Genomic DNA, 27131 nt, shown 5'->3' on the forward strand with positions numbered 1-27131 from the left:
GTGTTCGACGATCCAGGTAGGTCACGCCATGTCATTCTTAACAGAGAGAAGTTTTCTGATCATCATCATCATCATCATCATCATCATCATCATCATTTAAGACTGATTATGCCTTTCAGCGTTCAGTCTGGAGCATAGCCCCCCTTATACAGTTCCTCCATGATCCCCTATTCAGTGCTAACATTGGTGCCTCTTCTGATGTTAAACATATTACTTCAAAATCATTCTTAACCGAATCCAGGTACCTTCTCCTCAGTCTGCCCCGACTCCTCCTACCCTCTACTGCTGAATCCATGAGTCTCTTGGGTAACCTTGCTTCTCCCATGCGTGTAACATGACCCCACCATCTAAGCCTGTTCGCCCTGACTGCTACCTCTATAGAGTTCATTCCCAGTTTTTTCTTTGATTTCCTCATTGTGCACACCCTCCTGCCATTGTTCCCATCTACTAGTACCTGCAATCATCCTAGCTACTTTCATATCCGTAACCTCAACGTTGTTGATAAGGTAACCTGAATCCACCCAGCTTTCGCTCCCATACAACAAAGTTGGTCGAAAGATTGAACGGTGCACAGATAACTTAGTCTCGGTACTGACTTCCTTCTTGCAGAAGAGAGTAGATCGTAGCTGAGCGCTCACTGCATTAGCTTTGCTACACCTCGCTTCCAGTTCTTTCACTATGTTGCCATCCTGTGAAAATATGCATCCTAAGTACTTGAAACCGTCCACCTGTTCTTACTCTGTTCCTCCTATTTGGCACTCAATCCGTTTATATTTCTTTCCCACTGACATTACTTTCGTTTTGGAGATGCTAATCTTCATACCATAGTCCTTACATTTCTGATCTAGCTCTGAAATATTACTTTGCAAACTTTCAATCGAATCTGCCATCACAACTAAGTCAGCCGCATATGCGAGACTGCTTATTTTGTGTTCACATATCTTAATCTCACCCAGCCAGTCTATTGTTTTCAACATATGATCCATAAATAATATGAACAACAGTGGAGACAGGTTGCAGCCTTGTCTTACCCCTGAAACTACTCTGAACCATGAACTCAATTTACCGTCAACTCTAACTGCTGCCTGACTATCCATGTAAAGACCTTTAATTGCTTGCAAAAGTTTGCCTCCTATTCCATAATCTTGTAGAACAGACAATAACTTCCTCCTAGGTACCCGGTCATATGCCTTTTCTAGATCTATAAAGCATAGATACAATTCCCTGTTCCACTCATAACACTTCTCCATTATTTGCCGTAAGCTAAAGATCTGGTCCTGACAACCTCTAAGAGGCCTAAACCCACACTGATTTTCATCCAATTGGTCCTCAACTAATACTCGCACTTTCCTTTCAACAATACCTGCGAAGATTTTACCCACAACGCTGATTAAAGAGATACCTCTGTAGTTGTTACAATCTTTTCTGTTTCCATGTTTAAAGATTGGTGTGATTACTGCTTTTGTCCAGTCTGATGGAACCTGTCCTGACTCCCAGGCCATTTCAATTATCCTGTGTAGCCATTTAAGACCTGACATTCCACTGTATTTGATGAGTTCCGACTTAATTTCATCCACCCCAGCCGCTTTATTGCACTGCAATCTATTGACCATTTTTTCCACTTCCTCAAATGTGATCCTATTTCCATCATCATTCCTATCCCATTCTACCTTGAAATCTGAAACATTACTGATCGCATTTTCACCTACATTGAGCAACTCTTCAAAATATTCCCTCCATCTCCCCAAGGCGTCCACAGGATTCACCTGCAGTTTTCCTGACCTGTCCAAAATACTTGTCATTTCCTTCTTACCTCCCTTTCGAAGACTGCTAATTACACTCCAGAATGGTTTTCCAGCAGCTTGACCCATAGTCTCCAACCTGTTTCCAAAGTCTTCCCACGATTTCTTCTTGGATGCTGTAATTATCTGTTTGGCTTTGTTTCTTTCTTCAACATAACTTTCTCTGTCTACCTGGGTTCTAGTATGTAGCCATTTTTTGATACACCTTCTTTTTCCTTTTACAGGCTGCCTTGACTGTATCATTCCACCAAGCTGTTTGCTTCATCCTACTTTTACACACTACTGTTCCAAGACATTCTTTAGCCACTTCTAGTACTGTGTCCCTGTACCTTGTCCATTCCTTTTCCAATGACTGTAATTGACTACATTCAACTAACTGGTACCTTTCTGAGACCGCTGTTATGTACTTGTGCCTGATTTCCTTATCCTGAAGTTTCTCCACTCTTATCCTCCTACATATGGACCTGACCTCCTGCACTTTAGGCCTCACAATCCCAATTTCACTGCAGATTAAATAATTATCAGTGTCATCAAAGAATCCCCTGAATACACGTGTGTCCCTCACAGCCTTCCTGAATTCATGATCTGTTATTATATAGTCAATGACAGATCTGGTTCCCCTGCCTTCCCAAGTATACCGGTGAATGTTCTTATGTTTAAAAAAGGATTTAGTGATTACTAAGCCCATACTGGCACAGAAATCCAAGAGTTGTTTCCCGTTCCTGTTGGCCTCCATATCCTCTCCAAATTTACCCATAACCTTTTCATACCCTTCTGTTCGATTTCCAATCCTGGCGTTAAAATCACCCATGAGCAGAACACTGTCCTTGTCCTTTACTCTAACAACTACATCACTGAGTGCCTCATAAAAACTATCCATCTTATCTTGATCTGTCCCTTCACAATGCGAATATACTGACACAATCCTAATTTTCTTGCTAGACACTGTCAAATCTATCCACATCAGTCGTTCGTTTACATACCTTATTGCAACTACGCTGGGTTCCATTTCTTTCCTGATGTAAAGCCCTACACCCCATTGTGCTATTCCTGCTTTGACGCCTGACAGGTAGACCTTGTATTCTCCCACTTCCTCTTCTTTCTCACCCCTTACCAGAATGTCACTAACAGCTAAAACATCCAGCCCCATCTTACTTGCAGCCTCTGCCAGCTCTACCTTCTTCCCATAGTAGCCCCCATTGATATTAATAGCTCCCCATCTCATTACCATTTGTTTGCCAAGTCGTATCTTAGGAGTCCCTGGTTTGTCAGTTAGAGGTGGGACTCCGTCACCTCCAAAGGTCCGAGGCATTTTGCTCTGATGTAAAAGTAAATTGGACTGTGCCTCAAGAAGGTTTATAGGACCATTACTCCGACAACATATATAAAAGACGTAGTGGTAAACGTCAGAAGCACCGTAAGACTGTTCACAGATGATGCTTTGTACAGAGAATCTTCCAGATCTTATAATTAAATTTTCCCCGAGACATTTAAGTCACATCTTTATCTACAATAATGTTGAAAGCTGAAGAAATGAATTAAAATTTATACCACGGCTGGCACTCGAACATGTTTGTTCTTTCTTACTAGGCAGAAAGGCTAAACACTACACCACTGCAGCACTATGGTCAACATTGCTGCAAGAAATACCCAAGTTGAATGCCCTCCTGAACACAAACTTCAATTCAAATCTTCAGCTTATTTTCCCCCTACATTGTCACTACTGCCAGGGCTCTCTGGCATTGTAATAACACCCTGACGTTAGACGTAGTGGGAAAGACCTGTACCATAGGTGACCTTCTAGATCTTATAATTAAATTTTCTGTGAGACACTTAAGTCTCATCTTTATCTATAATAATGATGGAAGATGAAGATGAGACTTAAATATCTGGTGGAAAATCCTGGATTTTATCAGTCAGTAATTTTTTATTACTAATTAAGAATCATTGATCACAGTAACATTAATAGGAACGCTTTAGTGACAGACAGCAACTTGTTACTTATATTGAACGTGACCACTAGTCTACTCAGAGTCTAACATCCTGTCAGGTTCATTTTCTGAGTAACAATTAACTTCTTAATGATTTTGATTAGGTAAGCCACCTTATCTGTTCTTACAGCTTCACAGTGTGGAAGTTTTTAATAAAATTCATCATGTACATGTGGCACAAAGGAAGTAGAGTCTATAGGTCTCCTTGCTTTGTTTTTTTTTTTAACCTAGGTTTCTCATTTTTCATTTCCAGAGCAGGGAAGACACTGATATTTCTGCCACAGTGATGTGCTTTCTTGTTGTTAACATTTTGAAAATCTTCCAGCTCTTCATTGAAAGATATTTGTAAGACAAGATGAAGGGTTACTTCTTTTGAATATGCAACTACTGCATTTTTCTCAAGATTTTCACTGAGTCCTTGAGACAATCATTGAGTCCATTTAGTGTGGTGAAATCATTATCAGTCATCTGCCCTACCTTAAGTTTCCTGCTGTCCTTGGAAATTAGCAATGCTCACTTAATCAGGTACCAAAATCCAAGGATTTGTTTTCCCCTGACAACCTTCTTAATAAATGCAAATCTAGGTCACATTGCATATAAGAATGACTGGAAATCATGGATTTGTGATCTACAGTTTCAGTGCGTGTTGTCTGGGTAATGTAATGCCAGAACCTCACAATGTATTTACTTTTATGTTGACCAACAGTGTTGTCACTAAAAGCTGTGATGTATTTAACTGAAGTGAGTAATCCACCTATATGGGGTAAGAGACAGTAAGAAATAATTTATTGGCATCAACAAGCAGCTTGATGTCATTGCAACTCCAGAGGCTGAACATGTATACGATAACTGTACATCCACAGCTGTCTTGCATGATACACTCTGATGCGAGAACACTGGTGCAGGGGGAGAGGGGGGGGGGGCATTCTTTTGCCCTGTATTTTGCTTCTCTAGCTGTCTTTGCCTTATGTAAATGTAATTATTTTGGAACAATCCTTGTCTGAACTTCTTGGATCTCCATGAACTATCAAATTCTGCAACCTGTGACACATCACATGTGTATCAGTACGAGGCTTTTGACACTGTACCACACAAGTGGATCATAGTTAAATTGTGTGCTTATAGAATATCGTCTCAGTTATGTGACTGGATTTGTGATTTCCTGTCAGAGAGGTCACAGTTCGTAGTCATTGACAGAAAGTAATCGAGTAAAACAGAAGTGATTTCAGGTGTTCCCCGAGGTAGTATTATAGGCCCTTTGCTGTTCCTTATCCATATAAATGATTTGGGAGACAATCTGAGCAGCCGTCTTCAGTTGTTTGCAGATGACACTGTCATTTATCGACTAATACAGTCATCAGAAGATCAAAACAAACTGCAAAATGATTTAGAAAAAATACCTGAATGGTGCGAAAAGTGTCAGTTGACCCTAAATAACGAAAAGTGTTAGGTCATCCACATTAGTGCTAAAAGGAACTCAAACTTCGGTTACACAATAAGTCGGTCTAATCTTAAAGCTGTAAATTCAAATAAATACCTAGGTATTAAAATTATGAACAACTTAAATTGGAAAGAACACACAGAAAATGTTGTGGGGAAGGCTAATCAAAGACTGCGTTTTATTGGCAGGACACTTAGAAAATGTAACAGACCTACTAAGGAGACTGCCTACACTACGCTTGTCCGTCCTCTTTTAGAATACTGCTGCGCGGTGTGGGATACTTACCAGATGGGACTGACGGAGTACATTGAAAAAGTTCAAAGAAAGGCAGCACGTTTTGTATTATCGCGAAATATGGGAGAAAGTGTCTCAGAAATGATACAGGATTTGGGCTGAACATCATTAAAAGAAAGGCGTTTTTTGTTGCGACGAAATCTTCTCACGAAATTCCAATAACCAACTTTCTCCTCAGAATGCGAAAATATTTTGTTGACACTGACCTACATAGGGAGGAACGATCACCACGATAAAATAAGGGAAATCAGAGCTCGTATGGAAAGATACAGGTGTTCATTCTTTCCGCGCATTATACGAGATTGGAATAATAGAGAATTGTGAAGGTGGTTCGATGAAACCTCTGCGAGGCACTTAAATGTGATTTGCAGAGCCTCCATGTAGATGTAGATGTAGTGTATGGAAACTTAGATTGAAGGCCATGTTGAACACAAGTCTCTTATAGCTGTCTTTAACGGGAGGTAAATTATTTTCTGCACAAAACTGTTTATAGAGTTCAGACATTTTCCACAGATGTGCACATATTTTTTATGAGTTAAAAGCATCTATAACAGTAATGAAGATAATATAAAATCAATAAATCATGAAGAACCATTATAATATTTTGAAATTAAATAGCTTTTGTTAGAGACTCAGCCACGAAAACGAAGACCTGTTTGCTGTCACGTGGTAGCCAAGAGATAAAAGTGCACTTACACTCTTTGACTTCTAAAGAGGATATGAGATTGTATTAGCAGTTTTCTTTGCAGCCACTAGATGTCAGCACCAGACTGCTTGTTACTTGTATCTTTTGACCATGCAGATTTGTGTTTGCTTTAACTGCTGAAATCTACACTTACCTCCAAAATTACACTATTGGTCATTAAAATTGCTATACCACGAAGATGACGTGCTACAGATGCGAAATTTAACCAACAGGAAGAAGATGCTTTGATATGAAAATGGTTAGCTTTTCAGAGCATTCACACAAGGTTGGCACCAGTGGCGACACCTACAACGTGCTGACATGAGGAATGTATCCAACCCATTTCTCATTCACAAACAGCAGTTGACCGGCGTTGCCTGGTGAAACATTGTTGTGATGCCTCGTGTAAGGAGGAGAAGTGCGTACCATCACGTTTCTGAATTTGATAAAGGTTGGATTGTAGCCTATTGCGATTGCGGTTTATCGTATCGCAACATTGCTGCCCGCGTTGGTCGAGATCCAATGACTGTTAGCAGAATATGGAATCGGTGGGTTCAGGAGGGTAATACGGAACGCCGTGCTGGATCCCGATGGCCTCGTATCACTAGCAGTCGAGATGACAGGCATCTTATCCGCATGGCTGTAACGGATCGTGCAGCCATGTCTCAATCCCCGAGTCAACAGATGGGGATGTTTGCAACACAACAACCATCTGCACAAACAGTTCGACGACGTTTGCAGCAGCACGGACTGTCAGCTCGGAGAGCGTGGCTGCGGTTACCCTTGACGCTGCATCACAGACAGGAGCGCCTGCGATGGTATACTCGACGACGAACCTGGGTGCACGAATGGCAGAACATCATTTTTTCGGATGAATCCAGGTTCTGTTTACAGCATCGTGATGGTCGCATCCGTGTATGCCGACATTGCGGTGAACTCACATTGGAAGCGTGAATTTGTCATCGCCATACTGGCGTATCACCCAGCATCGTGGTATGGGGTGCCACACGTCTCGGTCACCTCTTGTTCGCATTGACGGCACTTTGAACAGTGGACGTTACATTTCAGATGTGTTACGACCCATGGCTCTATGTGTTGAAGCTGCATGGGCAGCTGTACTTGTAAATGCCATCCAAGCTCTGTTTGACTCAATGCCCAGGCATATCGAGACTGTTATTATGGCCAGAGGTGGTTGTTCTGGGTACTGATTTCTCAGGATCTATGCACCCAAGTTGCGTGAAAATGTAATCACATGTCAGCTCTAGTATAATATATTTGTCCAATGGATACCCATTTATCATCTGCATTTCTTCTTGGTGTAGCAATTTTAATGGCCAGTAGTGTAAATTTCTTTTCATTTATACATCTTGGCTTCTAAAGGTCTCAATTTAAACCTATAGAACAATGAAAGCTGTGAAGGTGTGTGTGTTGATGATTTTATAAACGTCAATAATGTCCGACATTGAGTTGTTCGTGCTCGTAAGAAGGAAACAGTGGTGCTAACCTCAGCATATGTGTCGGAACTCGGAGTGGACCCCAGCTTGTGGCAACTGACGAGACTCATCGGAATCAGATTGATGAACTCATCAGAGAGAATTGTCAAAAAATGCTGACATAGCTTTCAGACAAATGTGGCATACCACGAGAGTATGTACAAGCTGTCATTGCAGAAATGTGGTGCAACAGAAAGCTGTGTGCATGTTGGGTGCCTCAAATGTTCACTCCTGATATGAAACGGAGGAGTTTGGACATGTGTCAACAGTTTCTAGGGCAGTGACAGATGATAAAATCTGGATTCACCCTTTTGACTGCAAAAAGAAAAGAGCATTAGTGGACTTCCACCACAAAGGATTGATGACACCAAAAAAATTTGAGACCAATGCAGCAGCAGACAAAGTTGTGCTCACATTGTTCTGGGATGTTCAAGGTGCTGTCTATTTCAGATTCTTGCCTAAAGGCACCACCATAAACTCTGCAAGGCATTGTAACGGCCTCAGAAAACTGAAAGCACAGATTCGAACAATTCAGCAAGACAATACCAGTCCACACACAAGCACTGCGACAGCCACAACAACCCGTGTCGGTCACTGATCATTCTCCGTACAGTCCCGATGTGGCACCGTCCGTGTTTCACACGTTTCCAAAATTTAAAGAACACGTTCGAGGACTTCACTTTTGTAGCGATGAAGCGGTTCAAGTGGATGTGAGGTAGTGGTTCTGTCAACAAAGTCAAATATTCCACAGTGACGGTATCAAGAAACTGCCCTCTCATTGTGAGAAATGTGTTCATTGCCAGGGTGACTATCTTGAGAAATAAATATGGGCATGTGAAGGATAAAGATGTAGAATGTTAGTAAAATTTGTTTTATTTGAAAAGCTGTGAGAATTTCCACATAGAAAATTCAGAGGCAATACTTTCTAGATTACCCTTATAAAAGCACACCTGTGGGCAAATTATTTCAGGTTGCAGTGAAGTATACGAACTTTCGAGGCTGCTTTTTGTGCAGCAAAATAACTGACGATAGCCAAAGCACTGGACATAAAATGAAGACTGACATAGCAGAGGATGCATGAAAAAGAGAAATTTATTAACATTGCTTACAAATTTAAATGATAGAAAGTCTTTTCTAGAAGTCTGGAGTGTACAAAAGTGAAACATCATCAATAAACAAAACAGGCAAACACTGTCCGAACAGGCCTTTGACGGCCCGACGGTGCCAACTGGCCGCCGTTTTGTCCTCGGCCCTAAGACGTCCCTGGATCTAGATACAGAGGGGCGTGTGGTCAGCACGGTCGTTGTCTGTTTTCGAGACCGGTGCTGCTATTTCTCAGTCGAGTAGCTCCTCAATTGGTCTCACAATGGCTGAGTGCACCCCGCTTGCTAAGAGCACTCGGCAGACCCAGACGCTGACCCATCTGAGTGTTAGCCGAGCCCAGCAGTGCTTAACTTTGATGATCTGATGGGAACCAGTGTTACTACCGTGCGAGGCCGTTGGCATTGTCGATAAACAGTTTAGACAAAAAGAGAATATAAGCTTTCGAAATGTGGTGCTGCAGAAGAAAGTTTAAGATTAGATGGGTAGATCGTGTAATTAATGAGTTGGTACTGAACAGAATTGGGGAGACAAGAAATTTGTGGCACAACCTGACCAAAAGAAGGGATCGGTTGATTGGACACATTTTGAGACATCAAGGGGTCACTAATTTAGTATTGGAGGGAAGTGTGGGCAGTAGAAATTGTAGGAGACCAAGAGATGAGTACAGTAAGCAGATTCAGAATGATGTAAATTGCAGTAGTTATTCAGAGATGAAGAGGCTTTCACAGGAAAGGCTGCTATAGAGAGCTGTGTCTAACCAGCGTTGTGGATTAAGCAGGTTCAGATTGAACTGGTTTCTTTCATAACAAGCGTAGAGGTTTTCAGTGTTTATTAACATCTTCTGTATAGTCACAAATTTCTTGTCTTCCACTGTTGTAGTGTGATATATGTATACAAGTGGTGTGTTTTCTTTTGGACATGTCCGAAAGAAGAGACACCATTCATATACATGCAGTGAAGGTTAATGTGATCATTGAGTGCAGAGCACTTTTCACTCAACTGTGTGCAGGACTTTGCATGATGTGACAAGCAAAAAGACAAAAAAAGAGCTAGGGGACATTACTTTGGTATTGTGTAGCAAATGAGAGTTTGGATTGAATGGGTAAGCGTGCTTGGGTAGCCAGCGCAATTGTGTTTAATCACTGTACCGAGGTGGCGTAGATCGTTAACGCCCAGTAAGAAGGGGACCCGAATTCGAACGCCATCCTTGGTACAAATTCTCATTTGTTGCTAATGAAAACTTTCATTGCCCAAATGTTGCCTAGATCAGAAATTCTACTTTCTCAACATATCATAGCATGGTCGTTAACATCAATAATACACACATCAAAAAAAGTGTTGCATCACCTCAGTTTCGAGAGTTCCAGAAAGTTGGAATAGAGATGAACGTAAACATCATTTCCGCCCTTTTTATTGCTCATAAAAACCGCAGTTTGCATGTTGTACCTTCAGAGGTGGTGGTCCAGATTGCTGTACACACTGGTACCTGTAATACCAGTAGCACATCCTCTTGAATTGATGCATGCCTGTATTCTTTGTGGCATACTATCCAAAAGTTCATCAAGGCACTGTCGGTCCAGATTGTCCCACTCCTCAATGGTGATTTAGTGTAGATCCCTCAGAATAGTTGGTGGGTCACGTCGTCCATAAGCAACCCATTTCAATCTAACCCAGGCATGTTTTGATAGGGTTCATGTCTGGAGAACATGCTTGCCACTCTAGTCGAGTGATGTCGTTATCCTGAAGGAAGTCACTCACAAGATGTGTTTGATGGGGGCACGCATTGTCGTCCACGAAGACAAATGCCTCACCAATACGCTGCTGATATGGTTGCACTATCAGTCGGAGGATGGCATTGATGTATCGTACAGCCATTACGGTCCCTTCCGTGACCACCAGCGGCGGACGTCGGCCCCACATAATGATGCTCCAAAACAGCAGGGAACCTCCCAAGTTGTTGCACTCGCTGGACAATGTGTCTAAGGTGTTCAGCCTGACCGGGTTGCCTCCAAACACATCTTCGACAATTTTCTGGTTGGAGGCATATGCGACACTCATTGGTGTCCATTCGGCATGTTGTTGGGCCAATATGTACCACGCTGCGTGGTGTTATGGTTGCAAAGGTGGACTTTGCCATGGACGTTGGGATTGAAGTTACGCATCATGCAGTGTAGTGTGTACAGTTTGAGATGAAGCATGACGTCCTGTGACTGCACGAGAAGCATTACTCAACATGGTGGTGTTGCTGTCAGGGTTCCTCCAGGCCATAATCCGTAGGTAGTGTTAATCCACTGAAGTAGTAGCACTGGGTCAGTCTGAGCGGGAGATCGTTTTGGTTCATTCCGAGGTGCTTGGACGCTTCCCTTGTTGAGAGCCCTTCCTGGCACAAAGTAGCAATGCGGACATGATCAAACTGTGGTATCGACCATCTAGGCATGGTTGGACTACAGACAACAGGAGCCGTGTACCTTCTTCCTGGTGGAATGACTGGAACTGATTGGCTGTCGGACCTCCTCCGTCTAAAAGGCGTTGCTCATGCATGGTTGTTTACATCTTTGGGCAGGTTTAGTGATATCTCTGAACAGTCGAAGGGACTGTGTCTGTGACACAATATCCACAGTCAACGTCTTATCTTCAGGAGTTCTGGGAACCGGGGTGATGCAAAACATTTTTGATGTGTGTATTTTGAACCCCTTCAGGAAGAGACTGGCCATTTGAAGTTGTTGGTGTTGTTTTTTGGTGTTGTTGTTTTTGTATTCATTCCGGAGACTGATTTGATGCAGGTTTCCTTGTTAGTCTGACATGTGGCAGCTTCATCATCTCAGAATAACTATTACACCTTTCATCTATGTGAAGCTGCTTACTGAATTCATACATTTCTCTCTCACTACAGTTTTTACCCCCCACCATCACACACACACACACACACACACACACTCTCTCTCTCTCTCTCTCTCTCTCTCTCTCTCTCTCTCTCTCCACTCCCCGCCCCCCCCCCTCCCCGCCCCCGCAATTGGTCTTAACTGAAAACAGGAAAGTGGTTTTTTTTATTAGCTTATGATCAGAATATTACTACAGGAGGCATATTAAAACTGTGGAAAATAATGTCATTCCAAGTACAAGGAATCTTCAACAAGTAATCCAGCACTTTTTTTCCTGAAAGTAGGTTGATTTTAGTGAGGATTTCAGTACACCAAATTATTCCCCACTCTTTCAGCTCAAAAGCATATTTTTCAACATAATTGCAGTTCAATGTGACAGTCTTATGCCTACGCAGTACCACTCTACTGGTTGACATTGGAGGCAACATCTTCTTGCGTCTGTGACCTCTCCATCATCCATTTACTGCTTCCTGCAGAGTGCATCCATCATTGGCCCAAACAGATGGAAGTTGGAAGGTGGAAGATGAAGGCTGTAGAATGGGGGAGGAGGAACAGTGGAATTACATATTGTGAGCTCCTTTTGTGTGGGCAGACGTGTATGAGGCCTTGCGTTGTCATGGAGAAGGAGAAGTTCATTTCCATTTTTCTGGCAACTGACACATTGAAGCCATTTCTCCAATTTCCTGAGGGTAGCTCTATACATTACAGAGTTGATCATTCACATCTACATCTACATGGTTACTCTGCAATTCACACTTAAGTGCCTGGCAGAGGGTTCATCGAACCATTTTCATACTACTACTCCTACTCCTACTCCTACTCCTACTCTACCATTCCACTCTCGGATGGCGTGCAGGAAAAAGGAACACCTAAATCTTTCCATTCAAGCTCTGATTTCTCTTATTTTATTATGATGATTGTTTCTCCATACATAGGTGGGTGTCAACAAAATATTTACGCATTTGGAAGAGAAAGTTGGTGACTGAAATTTCGTAAATAGATCTCGCGACAAAGAAAACCGCCTTTGTTTCAGTGATTGCCACCCCAACTTGCTTATCATATCAGTGACACTCTCATCCCTATTGCGTGATAACACGAAACGGGCTGCCCTTCTTTGCACTTTGTCGATGTCCTCCATCAGTTCTACCTGGTAAGTATCCCACACCGCGCAGCTATATTCCAGCAAAGGTTGGACAAGTGTAATGCAGGCTGTCTCTTTAGTGGGTTTGTCGCATCTTCTAATTGTTCTGCTAACAAAGCGCAGTCTTTGTTTCGCCTTCCCCACAATATTATCTATGTGGTCTTTCCAGTTTAAGTTGTTCGTAATTGTAATTCCTACGTATTTAGTCGAATTGACAGCTCTTAGATTTCTGTGATTTATCATATACCCAAAATTTATCGGATTTCTTTTAGTACCCACATGGATGAAGTCGCACTTTTCTTTGTTTAGTGCCAATTGCCATTTTTCGCACCATACAGAAATTCTCTCTAGATTATTTTACAATTGGAATTAATCGTCTGATGATTTTACTAGACGGTAAATTACAGCATCATCTGCAAACAATCTAAGGGGGCTGCTCAGATTATCGCCTAGATCATTTATGTAAATCAGGAACAGCAGAGGGCCTATGACACTACCTTGTGGAACGCCAGATATCACTTCTGTTCTACTCGATGATTTACTGTCTGTCACTACGAACTGTGACCTCTGTGAGAGGAAATCACAAATCTAGTCTCACAACTGAGACGATACTCCATATGCACGCAATTTGATTAATAGTCACTTGTGAGGAACAGTTTCAAAGGTCTTCTGGAAATCTAGGAATATGGAATCGATCTGAGATCCCTTGTCGACAGCACGCATTACTTCATGAGAATAAAGAGCTAGCTGTGTTGCACGAGAACGATATTTTCTGAATCTGTGTTGGTTATGTATAAATAAGTAATTTTCTTCAAGGTGATTCATAATGTTAGAATACAGTATATGCTCGAAAGTCCTACTGCAAATTGAGGTCAGTGATACGGGTCTGTAATTCAATGGGTTAATCCTATTTGCTTTCTTGAATATTGGTGTTACCTGTGCGACTTTCCAGTCTTTAGGAACAGACCTTTTGTCAAGTGTGCGGTTGTATACGATTGCTAAGAAAGGCGCTATTGTGTGTGCATACTCTGAAAGGAACCTGACTGGTATACCATCTGGATCGGAAGACTTGCCTTTCTTAAGTGATTTGAGTTGTTTTGCAACACCTAAGATATTACTTTTATGTCACTGACGCACCACGAGGAAGGACATCAAACTGAATAACCCCTTCAGATTCGCAGAAGTCCATTGCCGTGACGTTACCGACTGAGGGTGTGTCTGTGAACTTTTCCTTTGGAGGAGAGGTGGTGTGGGAGCCATCTGTGGACTGCCACTTTGTTTCCGGTTTGAAGTGATAAATGCATGTATCATTGCCTGTGAAAGTGTTCAACAAAAAAATTGTCGCAGTCAGCCTCTTAATTCTGCACAGAAGGTCCTTCATTGCTCTTTACGGTCTTCTGTTAGGGGACAAGGGTACCGTTGGGCATACAGGGTTGAGTAGTCTAACTGGTGGACGAATGTGTCAGTAGTATTAAAAGAGACATTCAGTCGAACAGTGAGTTGTTTGTCATTGGTCAGTCGTGTCAAATGAATGTCCGTAAATCTGTGGAGAAGAAATAAAAACTTTGAGGTTCGCCGATGACATTGTAATTCTTTCAGAGACAGCAAAGGACTTGTAAGAGCAGTTGAACAGAATGGACAGTGACTTGAAAGGAGGATATAAGATGAACATCAACAAAAGCAAAACGAGGATAATGGAATGTAGTAGAGTTAAATCGGGTGATGCTGAGGGAATTAGATTAGGAAATGAGACACGTAAAGTAGTAAAGGAGTTTTGCTATTTGGGGAGCAAAATAACTGATGATGGTAGAAGTAGGGAGGATATAAAATGTAGACTGGCAATGGCAAGGAAAGCGTTTCTAAGGAGAGAAATTTGTTAACATTGAGTATAGATTTGAGTGTTAGGAAGTCGTTTCTGAGAGTATTTGTATGGAGTGTAGCCATTTATGGAAGTGAAACATGGACGATAAATAGTTTGGACAAGAAGAGAATAGAAGCTTTCGAAATGTGGTGCTACAGAAGAATGCTGAAGATTAGATGGGTGGATCACATAACTAATGAGGAGGTGTTGAACAGAATTGGGTAGAACAGGAGTTTGTGGCACAACTTGACTAGAAGAAGGGATCGGTTGGTAGGACATGTTATGAGGCATCAAGGGATCACCAATTTAGTACTGGAGGGCAGTGTGGGGGGTAAAAATCGTAGAGGGAGATCAAGAGATGAATACACTAAGCAGATTCAGAAGGATGTAGGCTGCAGTACGTACTGGGAGATGAAGAAGCTTGCACAGGATAGAGTAGCATGGAGAGCTGCATCAAACCAGTCTCAGGCTTGAAGACAACAACAACAACAACAACAACAACATTCAAAGGTCACAGGAGCAACAGCTGTGTGGCTGCCGGCCAACATGTGGGGGATGGGACAGCCTTGCATGAATCTGTTGTGTTGCTGACAGATGCCTCACCTAGCGACTCACTGTGCTTTCATTCACTTCCAGGTCTCTGTGGATGTTCTGCAAATGCCTAGGAAAATCTGTAGTGCTCTGGTTTTCTGCCGGAAGAAACTTGGTGACAGCTGCCTGCTTGGAATGCACCTCCATTAAAGATGCCATTTTGGAGGCTACGTATAGGGCTGCCATCTGTCAGAACTTCACGAGACTATAGGGGCTGAAGCAGGAATATTCCACAATGCCCACAGCAAATTCTGTAATTTTTCAACCAAAATTGGTTGAGCAAAAAAAATGTGTTGGATTTCTTATTGAACACCCTTCGTACTGTCCTCACAGATCTGGCAGCAGAATAGGTCTCTCACATCCAATACACCAATGTTCCCAGTCAATTTACCTGTTCATCTTAAGTGACTTCAACTCCCAATCAAGGTGTGTTGCAGGTGTGCCCCAAGGCTCTCTCCTCTGCCCTCTCCTCTACCTCCTGTACACGGCAGGTATGACCCCCCCCCCCCCCCCCTCCAGTACACCTCCTGCAATAGGCTGATGACACCGCATTCCTCGCCCTCGCTCCTACCCTCCAACGGTCCCAACGCCTTCTCCAGAATCACCTTGACCTTTTTGCTGCATGGTGTAACCAGTGGCTCCTGAAACTCAATCCTTCCGAGACCCAGGCAATCATCGTAGGTCGTACCACTCGCTCCTTCCGGCTCCTGGATTTCTCCCTTACCGTCTGTGCCCGTCCTGTCTGCCTCACCCCCACCCTCACCTACCTTGGCCTCACCATTGACAGTCACCTCACCTGGATCCCTCATCTCCACACCTACAAATCCTTAATCCGTCCCATCCTCTGTTATGCCAGTCCCGCCTGGATATCTCCCCCCCCCCCCCCCCAAATTCTATAAGTCCCTCCAGATCCTCGAGTGTCGTGTACTCTGCCTCGCCTTCCGTATACGTCTCCCATCCCCCACGCGGATCCTCTATTACCTCATTCGTTTCCCCCATCTGCTCCTATTCCTCAAACCTATCTGCATACTCTACACCTCCTGCCACCTTGATCCCCCTCATCCCCTGGTTGCTCCTCTCCTCTCCCATCCCCGCCCCCTGCCACATCTTCACTGATGTGTCCCCCCTATCCTCCATCTCTACACCCTACATCTCCTTTCCCAAGGTGGCTTCCGTCAACTCCCCCTCCTGGATGATGCCCTCCTTTTATCCCTCCTATCAACTCTGATCTTCACCCCCCCTCTCCTTTCCTCTGTCCTTTTCCCTGGGCTCCCTCTTCCCACTTCCATCCTGTTTTCTTCCCGCCTACCCTCTCCTTACCTCCCATCTCCCCCCCCCCCCCCCCCGGGTCCTTTTGTATTCCCCTCCTCTGCCTTTCCCCACTCCCTGTCACGTCTGCCCAGCACACCCACCCCCCTCGCCCCTCTTATGGGTCCTCATCCTCCATCAGCTCCTTTCCCCCCTCCCCCCCCCTCGTTGTGCCTCTCCTTCCCCCCTTTTAATTTTCCCATCATCTGTCCAGGTTCCCCCCACCTGCCATCGGCTGTGGTATGTCATATTTGCCAACTTTTTAGTGCAGTGTTCAAGTGAATGTTCAGTGTTGTTCGTCTTTCCAACATGTTGCGAACAGAAATCATGCTGTCATTGGGTGTGAATTTTATATCTCTTGCAAACAGAAACCAGACTGTCACTGTGTTTTTTAATTGTCTGTCTATTGTTTTACCTGTCTGCTTCATATGTGTTTTATTAGCATCATCATCCCTTTGTTCCTATGTTCAACGATTTTTTCCACCATGTTACCATTGAAGTCTCCAATTTTATCACCTGTTTTTATTATTTAATGTCTTCCTCTTTTTCAAACAAATTCTGTAGGCTGAAGAGCGGCATACTAAGCTGCTGCCAGCCCACCCCCATCGGGGGAGGAGGAGGAGGGGGGGGGGGGGGGCGATTCGAAACACAGTACAGGAAAAAAAAAAAAAAAGGTTTATTGTCAATAATAATCAACAGGTTCAAGGCCTGAGAGAAGGGAGAGGAGATGGAGAGCAAGGGGGAGAGGGGGGGAGGGGGGGGTAATGGATAGAGAGATGGGAAAGGAGGAGATTAGAACATACATCCAATTCTCATACATATTTAGGAAATTCTGATGCATCACTGGGTTTTGCTAGTGTTATTTTAAAACCTTGTTAATTTGTCATCACTCAGAAAATATTTTTTCATTCAATTGATTATTGCTGTTGATCCTAGTTGATTATTGCTGTTGTTCCTAGAATTTCTGTATTAGTAATTTACACCTCCCTCATTTTGGCTCTTGTCAGCTCCATGGGCGGTCACGCGAGCAACGTTACAGCAAGTTGGCAGACTGGCCCTACATCGAGCAGTGTGCAGAGCTGGCAGCGCGGCGAGGTGTCCCGCTCTTCGGCAACGGCGATGTCCTGTCCTGGGAGGACTACCGGCGGGTGCGAAACGACTACCCGCACGTCGCTGGTGTGGCCATCGGCCGCGGTGCGCTCTACAAGCCGTGGATCTTCACCGAGATAAAAGAGTCGCGCCACTGGGACATCTCCAGCTCGGAGAGGCTGGACGTCCTCAGGAAGTTTGTCAACTACGGGCTCGAGCACTGGGGCTCGGACTACAAGGTGAGGGCTGTGTGGTCTTAGGGTAAGCACCACACCACAAATTTTAATGACAAAAGAAACAATAGACTGAAGCGAGTCCACAGAGAATTCTCCACAAACATGCGAAAACTTCTCCACATTAAGACACAAAGCAATTACAGACATTGGCTGCAAGTGGACATTGCCGGACTGGGATTCGAACCCTTGTCTCCTGCTCACTGGGCAGATGCTCTGACCACCGACTCATCTAGACGCAGTGGTCATTGCAACTTCGCAGACTACCCTAGCATGCCACATGTCAGACAGAAATTCTCAAATTATCCACACACTACTGATGTAATGCCCTTGTCCACTATTCTCATTACTCACGGCACTTTGCGAATTCCCGTAAGTGATCGAGTCTGGTGTGCATCCACAGTCAAGAGATCATTAGCTGTCCTCGCCAGTGTTTATACGTACGGTGTCTGTTCTTTCAGATACGTCCAAAAGAATGGACGCCATTTTGATCCAGCAGCCACTGCTAATTACAGGAATTGGCAAAATGTACGAGTAATGAGAACAATGGGCATGAGGCATTACACCAGTAGTGTGTGGCTAATTTGAGAATTTAGGTCTGAGGGGCAGACTGTGTGGTTTCAACGTCCACTGTGTCTGGATGGCTCAGTGGTCAGAGCATGTGCCTAGTGCGCAAGAGAGACAGGTTCGAATTCTGGTGTGGCACAACTTTTCAGCTTTCCCAATTGATTTAAACCCGTGCCCACTTATGGCCAGTATCTGTAATTCCTTTCTGTCTTAATTCACAGTGGCTTCGCTATCAAAATGGTGTCTGTTTTCTCGGACACATGTGAAAGAACAGACACCACATATATACTACTCCACGTATTCACCATCTTTAGTGCATTACTTCTCATGTTGGCAATGAAAGTTTTAAATCTCATATGCAAATCTCACATTCACCTGTCCTGACAATCATTCAACTCGGATGATAAGTATTTACTTGTTGAAGGTTGCATAAATTTGCTCTGTGTTGTTACAGTAGTGGAATCCTCTCACGCATACCATCAGTCTTAAGTTTCAAACTTTGTAGGCACCGAGATTCTCGGTCTTAAGCTTCAATTTTGATTCAGTTTGTCTTTGTATTTTTGGCTTAAGATCAGTGTCTTTGTACTTGAAAGATTTCTTTCAACACTTTCTTGATGAGTAATTTCCATGTCAGTTCAGTGCAGAAAAGTAGCATTTTTCAATCTCAGCATCTCAGATTATTTTTAGATTTGGTGCACCCAATGATGCACACAGCAGATGGAAAACCACATTTTGTAGATGTGTATAACAGTTGTATAGGTACGTGACAGTTGTGAAGAAAGTTACAGGTCGGCTAAGTTCGGAAGTTGTGTGAAATAAACTTTTTGCACAATGACTTTGGTCTGTTTTCTTGAGATTTACCATTTTTATAGTAACATAGTGCGGTAATACTGTGCACTTTTTTATCCCCCCACCTGCCCCCCCCCCCTCCCCCATTCAAAAAAAAATTGGAACATAGGGCGTTTTGAGACATTCGAGGTCACAGGCAGGTGAACTTGCATGTGAAAATTGTTATAGTGATTTACACGGAGTCAGATGTGTGTAAATTTCACACAAATTCTAAACTTGGCTGACCTGCAACTTGTGTCACATTTGTCATATACCTCTCAGATTCGTAGTTTTACGTCTCTTATCTGATTCATTGAATGAACCAAATTTGAAAGAAATCTGAGTGGATTGGGTTGAGTGGTGTACTGAATAGACACGGTATTTCCCTGAAGTATTATTTCATTACCAATAAAAGAGACTATGTACAACTTATCATCTAGAGATTTTTAGTGATAATACAGCTTCAGGGTCATCTTTGTTTGCATCTGGGTGCAATTCAGTCTTGTATTTTTTGTTCTAAATTTTTAAAAGAGGATCTGAGACACACAAATTTTCAAAAGTCTTGACTATTCACTTCTTCTGTCTTCTTCAGGCTTATGTTCCTGATTATTACTCAGTAAATGAGTTAATGATTTTGTAGTTGAAGGGTAGTGTGAGATAACGGCCTAAAGTACTCTGTCAGTCCCAGGAAACTTTGTATTACAGCAGTTTCGAAAGGCTTTCATATTTTCAAAAGTAGTTTTTGACCACAGTGTATGGAGCACCTTTCAAGAACTGGCATTTTGTAAAATTAATTTCAAAGCTTTATTTGGATTAACTTAATTGTGTCATTCCTCGATCGATGCACTGACATTTTGATTCTCTTTCGTGGCCACAATCTTCTGGGTCTGCTTCATTTTGGTTCTCCTTCTTTCACAACAATTTTCATTCTGACATCCGTAGTAATTTGAAAAAAAGTGCTGCAGAGTCACATCGAATGCTTGTCGAGGCATATGGTGATCGTGCTCTATCAGAAGCAACGTGCAAAAGATGGTTTCAACGGTTCAGAAATAATGATTTTTATGTAAGAAATGAAGAATGTGGAAGACCACCAAAAAAGTTTGAAGACGCTGAATTGCAAGCAATATTGGATGAAGATGATACTTTGAGTCAGAAGCAAATGGCAGCAATGCTAAATGTTGCACAACAAACAATTTCTGACCGTTTGGAAGCTGTGGGAAAGATCCAAAAGTGTGGAAAATGGGTGTCACATGAATTGAATGAAAGACAGATGGAAAACCGAAAAACCATTTGTCAAATTTTGCTTCAAAGACATGAAAGAAAATCAATTTTGCATTAAATTGTTACTGGCAATGAAAACTGGATTTATTTTAAGAATCCTAAATGGGAAAAATCGAAGGTTAATCCGGGACAACCGTCAACATCGACTGCAAAACCGGATCAATTCGGCAAGAAGACAATGCTCTGTGTTTAATGGGATCATAAACGCGTGATGTATCGTGAGCTTCTAAAACCGAGTGAAACTGTGAATACTAATCGCTACAGACAACAAATGATCAATTTGAACTATGCATTGATCGTGAAAAGACCAGAATGGGCCATAAGACGTGGCAAAGTAATTTTTTTACACGACAATGCACCTTCACACAAAGCAAAACTGGTTCAGGATACAATCAAAACACTTGGCTGGTAGCTGCTACCCCACCTGCTGTATTCATCAGACTTGGCCCCTTCCGACTACCACTTGTTTTCATCAATGGAACACTTCGATTTCTACGAAGAAGTCGAAAATTGGGTGTCTGATTGGTTTGTTTCAAAAGACGAACATTTATATTGGCGTGGTGTCCACAAATTGCCAGAAAGGAGGTCAAAATGTATAGAAAGCAATGGTCAGTATTTTGAATAAAATGCTTTTACTTTTCAATTCAAAATTAGTGTTTCATTTTCACAAAAAAAACACTCATTTCATACTGGTACACCTGGTATTTAGAGAGAGATTGCTCGCTCCTCAGCTGTCGCATCTACAGTTACAAGCAGTCCATTTAAGCATAATTTCCAACCTTTCCTAAACTTTTTCTCACTTAAGTGCTTAAACCCAAAGGTTTAATGCGTTAACTCATTTGTACAATAATCCGATGTTTGAAGCTGTTTTGTACATGGAGTACGATTCTTTAAAGAATATGGGGTTTACTGGTTAAATAAAACATTTGTTATTATCGTATTACAAGAATTTACAAGACATTAATTTTACAAGGAAAGAACTGATTTCACAAGGAAAGAATAGTATAATAAAAATCAAAATAATATGGTTTTAATTGATTATGAACTCATACAAAATTAAATAATGAGTTGACACCATGTAAACTGCAGATGTAAAACATTTTCACACTCACGGTGTCTGCAGCTCGTTGTCTAGTGGCTGGCATTGCTGCCTCTGGATCACGGGGTCCTGGGTTCAATTCCCGGTCAGGTTGGGGATTTTCTCTACCCAGGGACTGCGTGTTTATGTTGTTTTCAATGTCGTCATCATTCGTGACAGTGGTTAGATTGGATTGTGTAAAAATTGGGACTTCGTACGGGCGCTGACGATCACGCAGTTGAGCGCCGTACAAACCACAAACCGAACATCGTACTCGCGGTTCGCTATCCTGTGCCGAAATAAATGTAAGAATTGAGCATTACTGTAGAATGTTACATTAGGGTCGGCACGGTGTTTCAGGGAGTGGAGAACACACGCCGCTTTCTGCTGGAATGGCTGTCGTTCCTCTACCGCTACGTGCCAGTCGGGCTGCTCGAGAGGCCGCCCCAGAAGATGAACGAGCGGCCCCCGCCGTACGTCGGCCGCGACGACCTGGAGACGCTCATGGCCAGCGCCAACTGCGCCGACTGGCTCAAGATCAGGTGAGTCCACGACTTACACAATTCGACTGCGGCAGTCTAAATCTACGTATGTGCCCAGAAAACCCGCTGGGCAGAGTGTACTTCCATTGTACCACTTTTTAGAGCTTCTTCCTATCCCATTTGTGTGTAGAGTGCAAGAAATACAATTGCTTAAACAGTTTAATTTGGCTAATCTTGTCTTTTTGACTTGTAAGGAGCGATATGTAAGGGGTTGTAACATATATTGGGTGGTCATAATCAAACTAATGGTGTTCCGAGTGCTCCAGTGCGGGCTCTATATTCGTCACAGGACGCTGAAACATCATAGGTGAGATAATTAATCGGTGCGCTTGTGAAGTATGGTGAAAAAAATAATAGTTCCATTTTCTGCCACCAGGTGAAAATATAGGTTGAGTCAAAAAGGACTTTACAATTTTGGGATGGTATATAAATTTATTAAGATAACTTAAAGAATTGGTAGATGAGCTGCTTTGTAGCAAAACAGCCTCAGGTTTCACATAAAAGTGTCAAGTGTCAATTTGGTTTGATGTGACTACCATTTGTGATGTGGCAATTTCTTCCCACACTTGTTGCAGCAAATTGGGTGTAACTTATGCAACGTCCATGTAAATTTGCAGCTAAATTCTTTGGTATGGGAGGAACGTACACACGGTTCTTAACGAAACCCTGGAGAAATAAATCTAGAGGTGTGAAGTCTGGGAAGTGAGGTGACCACGCGATTGACCTTTCAGGACCAATCCACCGATCTGGGAAGCAATTGTTGAGGAAACCTCAAACTTCTGTGAGGAAATGAGATGGTGCACCGTCTTGCTGGTAGTAAACAGTTCCATCTCGGTCATCTTCATCGATCTGCGGTATTAAAAAGTTTTCAGACATATTCAGATACACGATACCAGTGACACTTTTCCCCACGAAAAACAAAGGCCAATACACCTTCCATTTACTAAGGGCATAAAACGCAGTAACTTCGGGGCTGTCACAAATGTGTTCCAGGCTTGCATGTGGATTTTCGTTACTGTGTTCAGCAATGTCTCTTCATCGTCTATCTGATGCGACATTTTCGCACAGAATTCCCCACAAGTTACCTTGTCTGTGTCACTAATGTGCTGTGCCGTTGTGAATCTCTACGGTTTCAAGTGTAAACGTCTACACAGTAGTTGCCAAAAAATCTTTCGTGGAATGCCAGTCTCGCGAGACGCACGTTGCCTCGCTTGCTGTGGACCGCAGGCAGAGCTCTCCCTAACCCGTTCGACATAATCGTGAATATGCGGGCGACCTGGAGAATTGTCGTGTCACAGTGAACGACCCTCCTCGACAAAGTTCTTGTGCCGGGAGTAAATCGTAGGCCTGATCAGAGGTTCTTTAGCATATTCAGTGCAAAATTTAAGCCGAACAATTATTGCACAGTTTGTTTTGTGACATCAATTGAAACGTGCCGGGCGGAATCCTTGTATTAGTGCCACTTACAGCTCAGGTCACAACCGGATGTATTGAAACATTTCCTCACCCAGTAGATAGTGCGCAGTGTTCCTGACCTACCTGGCTTTGCTTATTCAATATTGTCTTCTCGGTAGCTTCGTCCGCCTCACCTAAATCACACTGCAATTAAGAAGCCAGGGTCCTAGATTATGTTTTCCAAAATCAAAAGTCAAGACCGTATTCATTGTTGAACACTTATGACAACCACAGTGTGATTTATTTGTTAGCACTCACACACACAATATTCGTGTGACCAGGCCTCTTACACTTAATAATCACCACATTAGGTAGGTCACAAACTTCCAGTCTTCAACTATGTTCACAATATGCGTTAAATTTTCAAAGCCAAATACAATTACACTTTTTTGGTACCAACCAGAAAAGTTAAGCTTCTGTTTCAAGTATTATCACATCACATTCCGGCACCGACTTGCCACACTTTTGCTCCGTGAAAATCTGACCGAGAACTAACTGAGAACTGCACCTGCTCAGACCTTATATAGACAAGTGCTTGAATATTTGACTATTTCTGTTAATATATTACACTTCATAATTTCCCAGGGCTAAAATGATCCTTTCTAATTGGTTTTGAAGTTAACTATCGTGTTTTATTACTTAAATAACACACGTGAGCTGTATCAATTTAAATACGTGGAACTAACTTGTGCATCCGCAGTGGGAATTCCTGACTCATAACCGTGGCAGCCCTCTTGAACAATAAATTTTACTTATTCAAGTTTACTTAAGTCTTAATTAATGCACTTACAAAGTTGAGACTAGAGTCATTTTACGTAGAAAAATAAAGGTAGCAAAAGTATCAAAACAGATCTCGGAATTTTTCACTAGTTTGGTCACAATTGGCACTGAAAGTTATACAGGCTACAGATTTCGAGTCGTAATATCCATTTAACTAATAGACTTTATGTTAATTTAAATACTTTCCTGGAATAAGTAAAATTTAGGCTTTCTTTTGGATGCAGTCTTATAGCTGAATTCGATCTATTAGCTCACTTGAATTTTACTTAATATGTATTGCACAATATACATCATTGTTCATAATTTTTAATAGGATGCATTTCCAATGAAACTAATTAGCATATTACTTTCAGAATAGACATTAGAATGTACTGAAATAGTAGATTTTACTAGGGGAATTTTATTTAAATTATTTCTGAATTCTGTGGCATGAGGCTGAAGGCCACAGAATCTGTAGTCGGAATCTGAGTAGTGAAAACAGAAAAAAACTAAAAGTTCATTGCTTAACTAAGTTACTGAAGGAGTGTAAAACCAAAACAGGATAGCAGTGGGCAACCCTGCTTCGTTACATAATACAGACAGCAAGCACACTCCACACCATTGAAAGTAGCTATTTTAAATGTGCGCTGTGCTGGCCCTCCTGGTGGCAGAATGGGGGTACTGACGTACTGCGTGAATCAAACTTCAGGTTGTTTGCTACAAAGTGACACATCTACAAATTCTGTAAGTTGTGTCAGTAAACTTCTGTATCATCCCACATCTGGACTGTCCTTTTTGAATCACCCTGTATGGTGCTGTAAGCAGTCCAAATGCGGTATGGGTGCAGGAGAAGAAGAGGAATGATCACACACATGACGACAGTGGTTCTGGCTGTTTTAGTACGATACAGTCACAAATTGCAGCATGTGTTCAGGATAGTTTCCCCACTCGGCAACATGCTGCATCTGTAACACAGGTTGATCAACAGTTGTTTGCAGCATATCCAGTGTAATCAGGGTTATGCACTACTGGCCATTAAAATCGCTACACCACAAAGATGACGTGCTACAGACGTGAAATTTAACCGACGGGAAGAAGATGCTGTGGTATGCAAATGACTAGCTTTTCAGAGCATTCATACAAGGTTGGCGCCAGTGGCGACACCTACAACGTACTGACGTGAGGAACGTTTCCGACCGATTTCTCATACATAAACAGCAGTTGACCAGCGTTGCCTGGTGAAACATTGTTGTGATGTCTCGTGTACATCTACATCTACATTTATACTCCGCAAGCCACCCAACGGTGTGTGGCGGAGGGCACTTTACGTGCCACTGTCATTACCTCCCTTTCCTGTTCCAGTCGCGTAACGGTTCGCGGGAAGAACGACTGTCTAAAAGCCTCCGTGCGCGCTCGAATCTCTCTGATTTTACATTCGTGATCTCCTCGGGAGGTATAAGTAGGGGAAGCAATATGTTCGATACCTCATCCAGAAACGCACCCTCTCGAAACCTGGCGAGCAAGCTACACCGTGATGCAGAGCGCCTCTCTTGCAGAGTCTGCCACTCGAGTTTGTTAAACATCTTCGTAACGCTATCACGGTTACCAAGTAACCCTGTGACGAAACGCGCTGCTCTTCTTTGGATCTTCTCTATCTCCTCCGTCAAGCCGACCTGGTACGGATCCCACACTGATGAGCAATACTCAAGTATAGGTCGAACAAGTGTTTTGTAAGCCACCTCCTTTGTTGATGGACTACATTTTCTAAGGACTCTCCCAATGTATCTCAACCTGGTACCCGCCTTACCAACAATTAATTTTATACGATCATTACACTTCAAATCGTTCCGCACGCATACTCCCAGATATTTTACAGAAGTAACTGCTACCAGTGTTTGTTCCGCTATCATATAATTGTACAATAAAGGATCCTTCTTTCTATGTATTCGCAATACATTACATTTGTCTAAGTTAAGGGTCAGTTGCCACTCCCTGCACCAAGTGCCTATCCGGTGCAGATCTTCCTGCATTTTGCTACAATTTTCTAATGCTGTAACTTCTCTGTATACTACAGCATCATCCGCGAAAATCCGCATGGAACTTCCGACACTATCGACTAGGTCATTTATATATATTGGAAAAGCAATGGTCCCATAACACTCCCCTGTGGCACGTCAGAGGTTACTTTAACGTCTGTAGACGTCTCTCCATTGATAACAACATGCTGTGTTCTGTTTGCTAAAAACTCTTCAATCCAGCCACACAGCTGGTCTGATATTCCGTAGGTTCTTACTTTGTTTATCAGGCGACAGTGCGGAACTGTATCGAACGCCTTCCGGAAGTCAAGAAAAATAGCATCTACCTGGGAGCCTGTATCTAATATTTTCTGGGTCTCATGAACAAATAAAGCGAGTTGGGTCTCATACGATCGCTGTTTCCGGAATCCATGTTGATTCGTACATAGTAGATTCTGGGTTTCCAAAAACGACTTGATACGCGAGCAAAAAACATGTTCTAAAATTCTACAACAGATCGACGTCAGAGATATAGGTCTATAGTTTTGCGCATCTGCTCGACGACCCTTCTTGAAGACTGGGACTACCTGTGCTCTTTTCCAATCATTTGGAACCTTCCGTTCCTCTAGAGACTTGCGGTACACGGCTGTTAGAAGGGGGGCAAGCTCTTTCGCGTACTCTGTGTAGAATC

General features: G+C 42.7%; 1 protein-coding gene across 1 annotated transcript in view; it reads left to right on the top strand.

Moving 5' to 3' along the window:
* Positions 1-27131, top strand: part of LOC126108921 (tRNA-dihydrouridine(47) synthase [NAD(P)(+)]-like) — a 196752-nt gene that overhangs the window by 151764 nt on the left and 17857 nt on the right. Inside the window, exons 9-10 of the mRNA XM_049914289.1 lie at positions 17601-17921; positions 22030-22211. Coding sequence (XP_049770246.1) covers positions 17601-17921; positions 22030-22211 — 503 coding nt within the window. The remainder of the gene's footprint in view (positions 1-17600; positions 17922-22029; positions 22212-27131) is intronic.

The sequence above is a fragment of the Schistocerca cancellata genome, chromosome 11 (assembly GCF_023864275.1).
Source record: "Schistocerca cancellata isolate TAMUIC-IGC-003103 chromosome 11, iqSchCanc2.1, whole genome shotgun sequence".
Taxonomy (NCBI): Eukaryota; Metazoa; Arthropoda; class Insecta; order Orthoptera; family Acrididae; genus Schistocerca; species Schistocerca cancellata.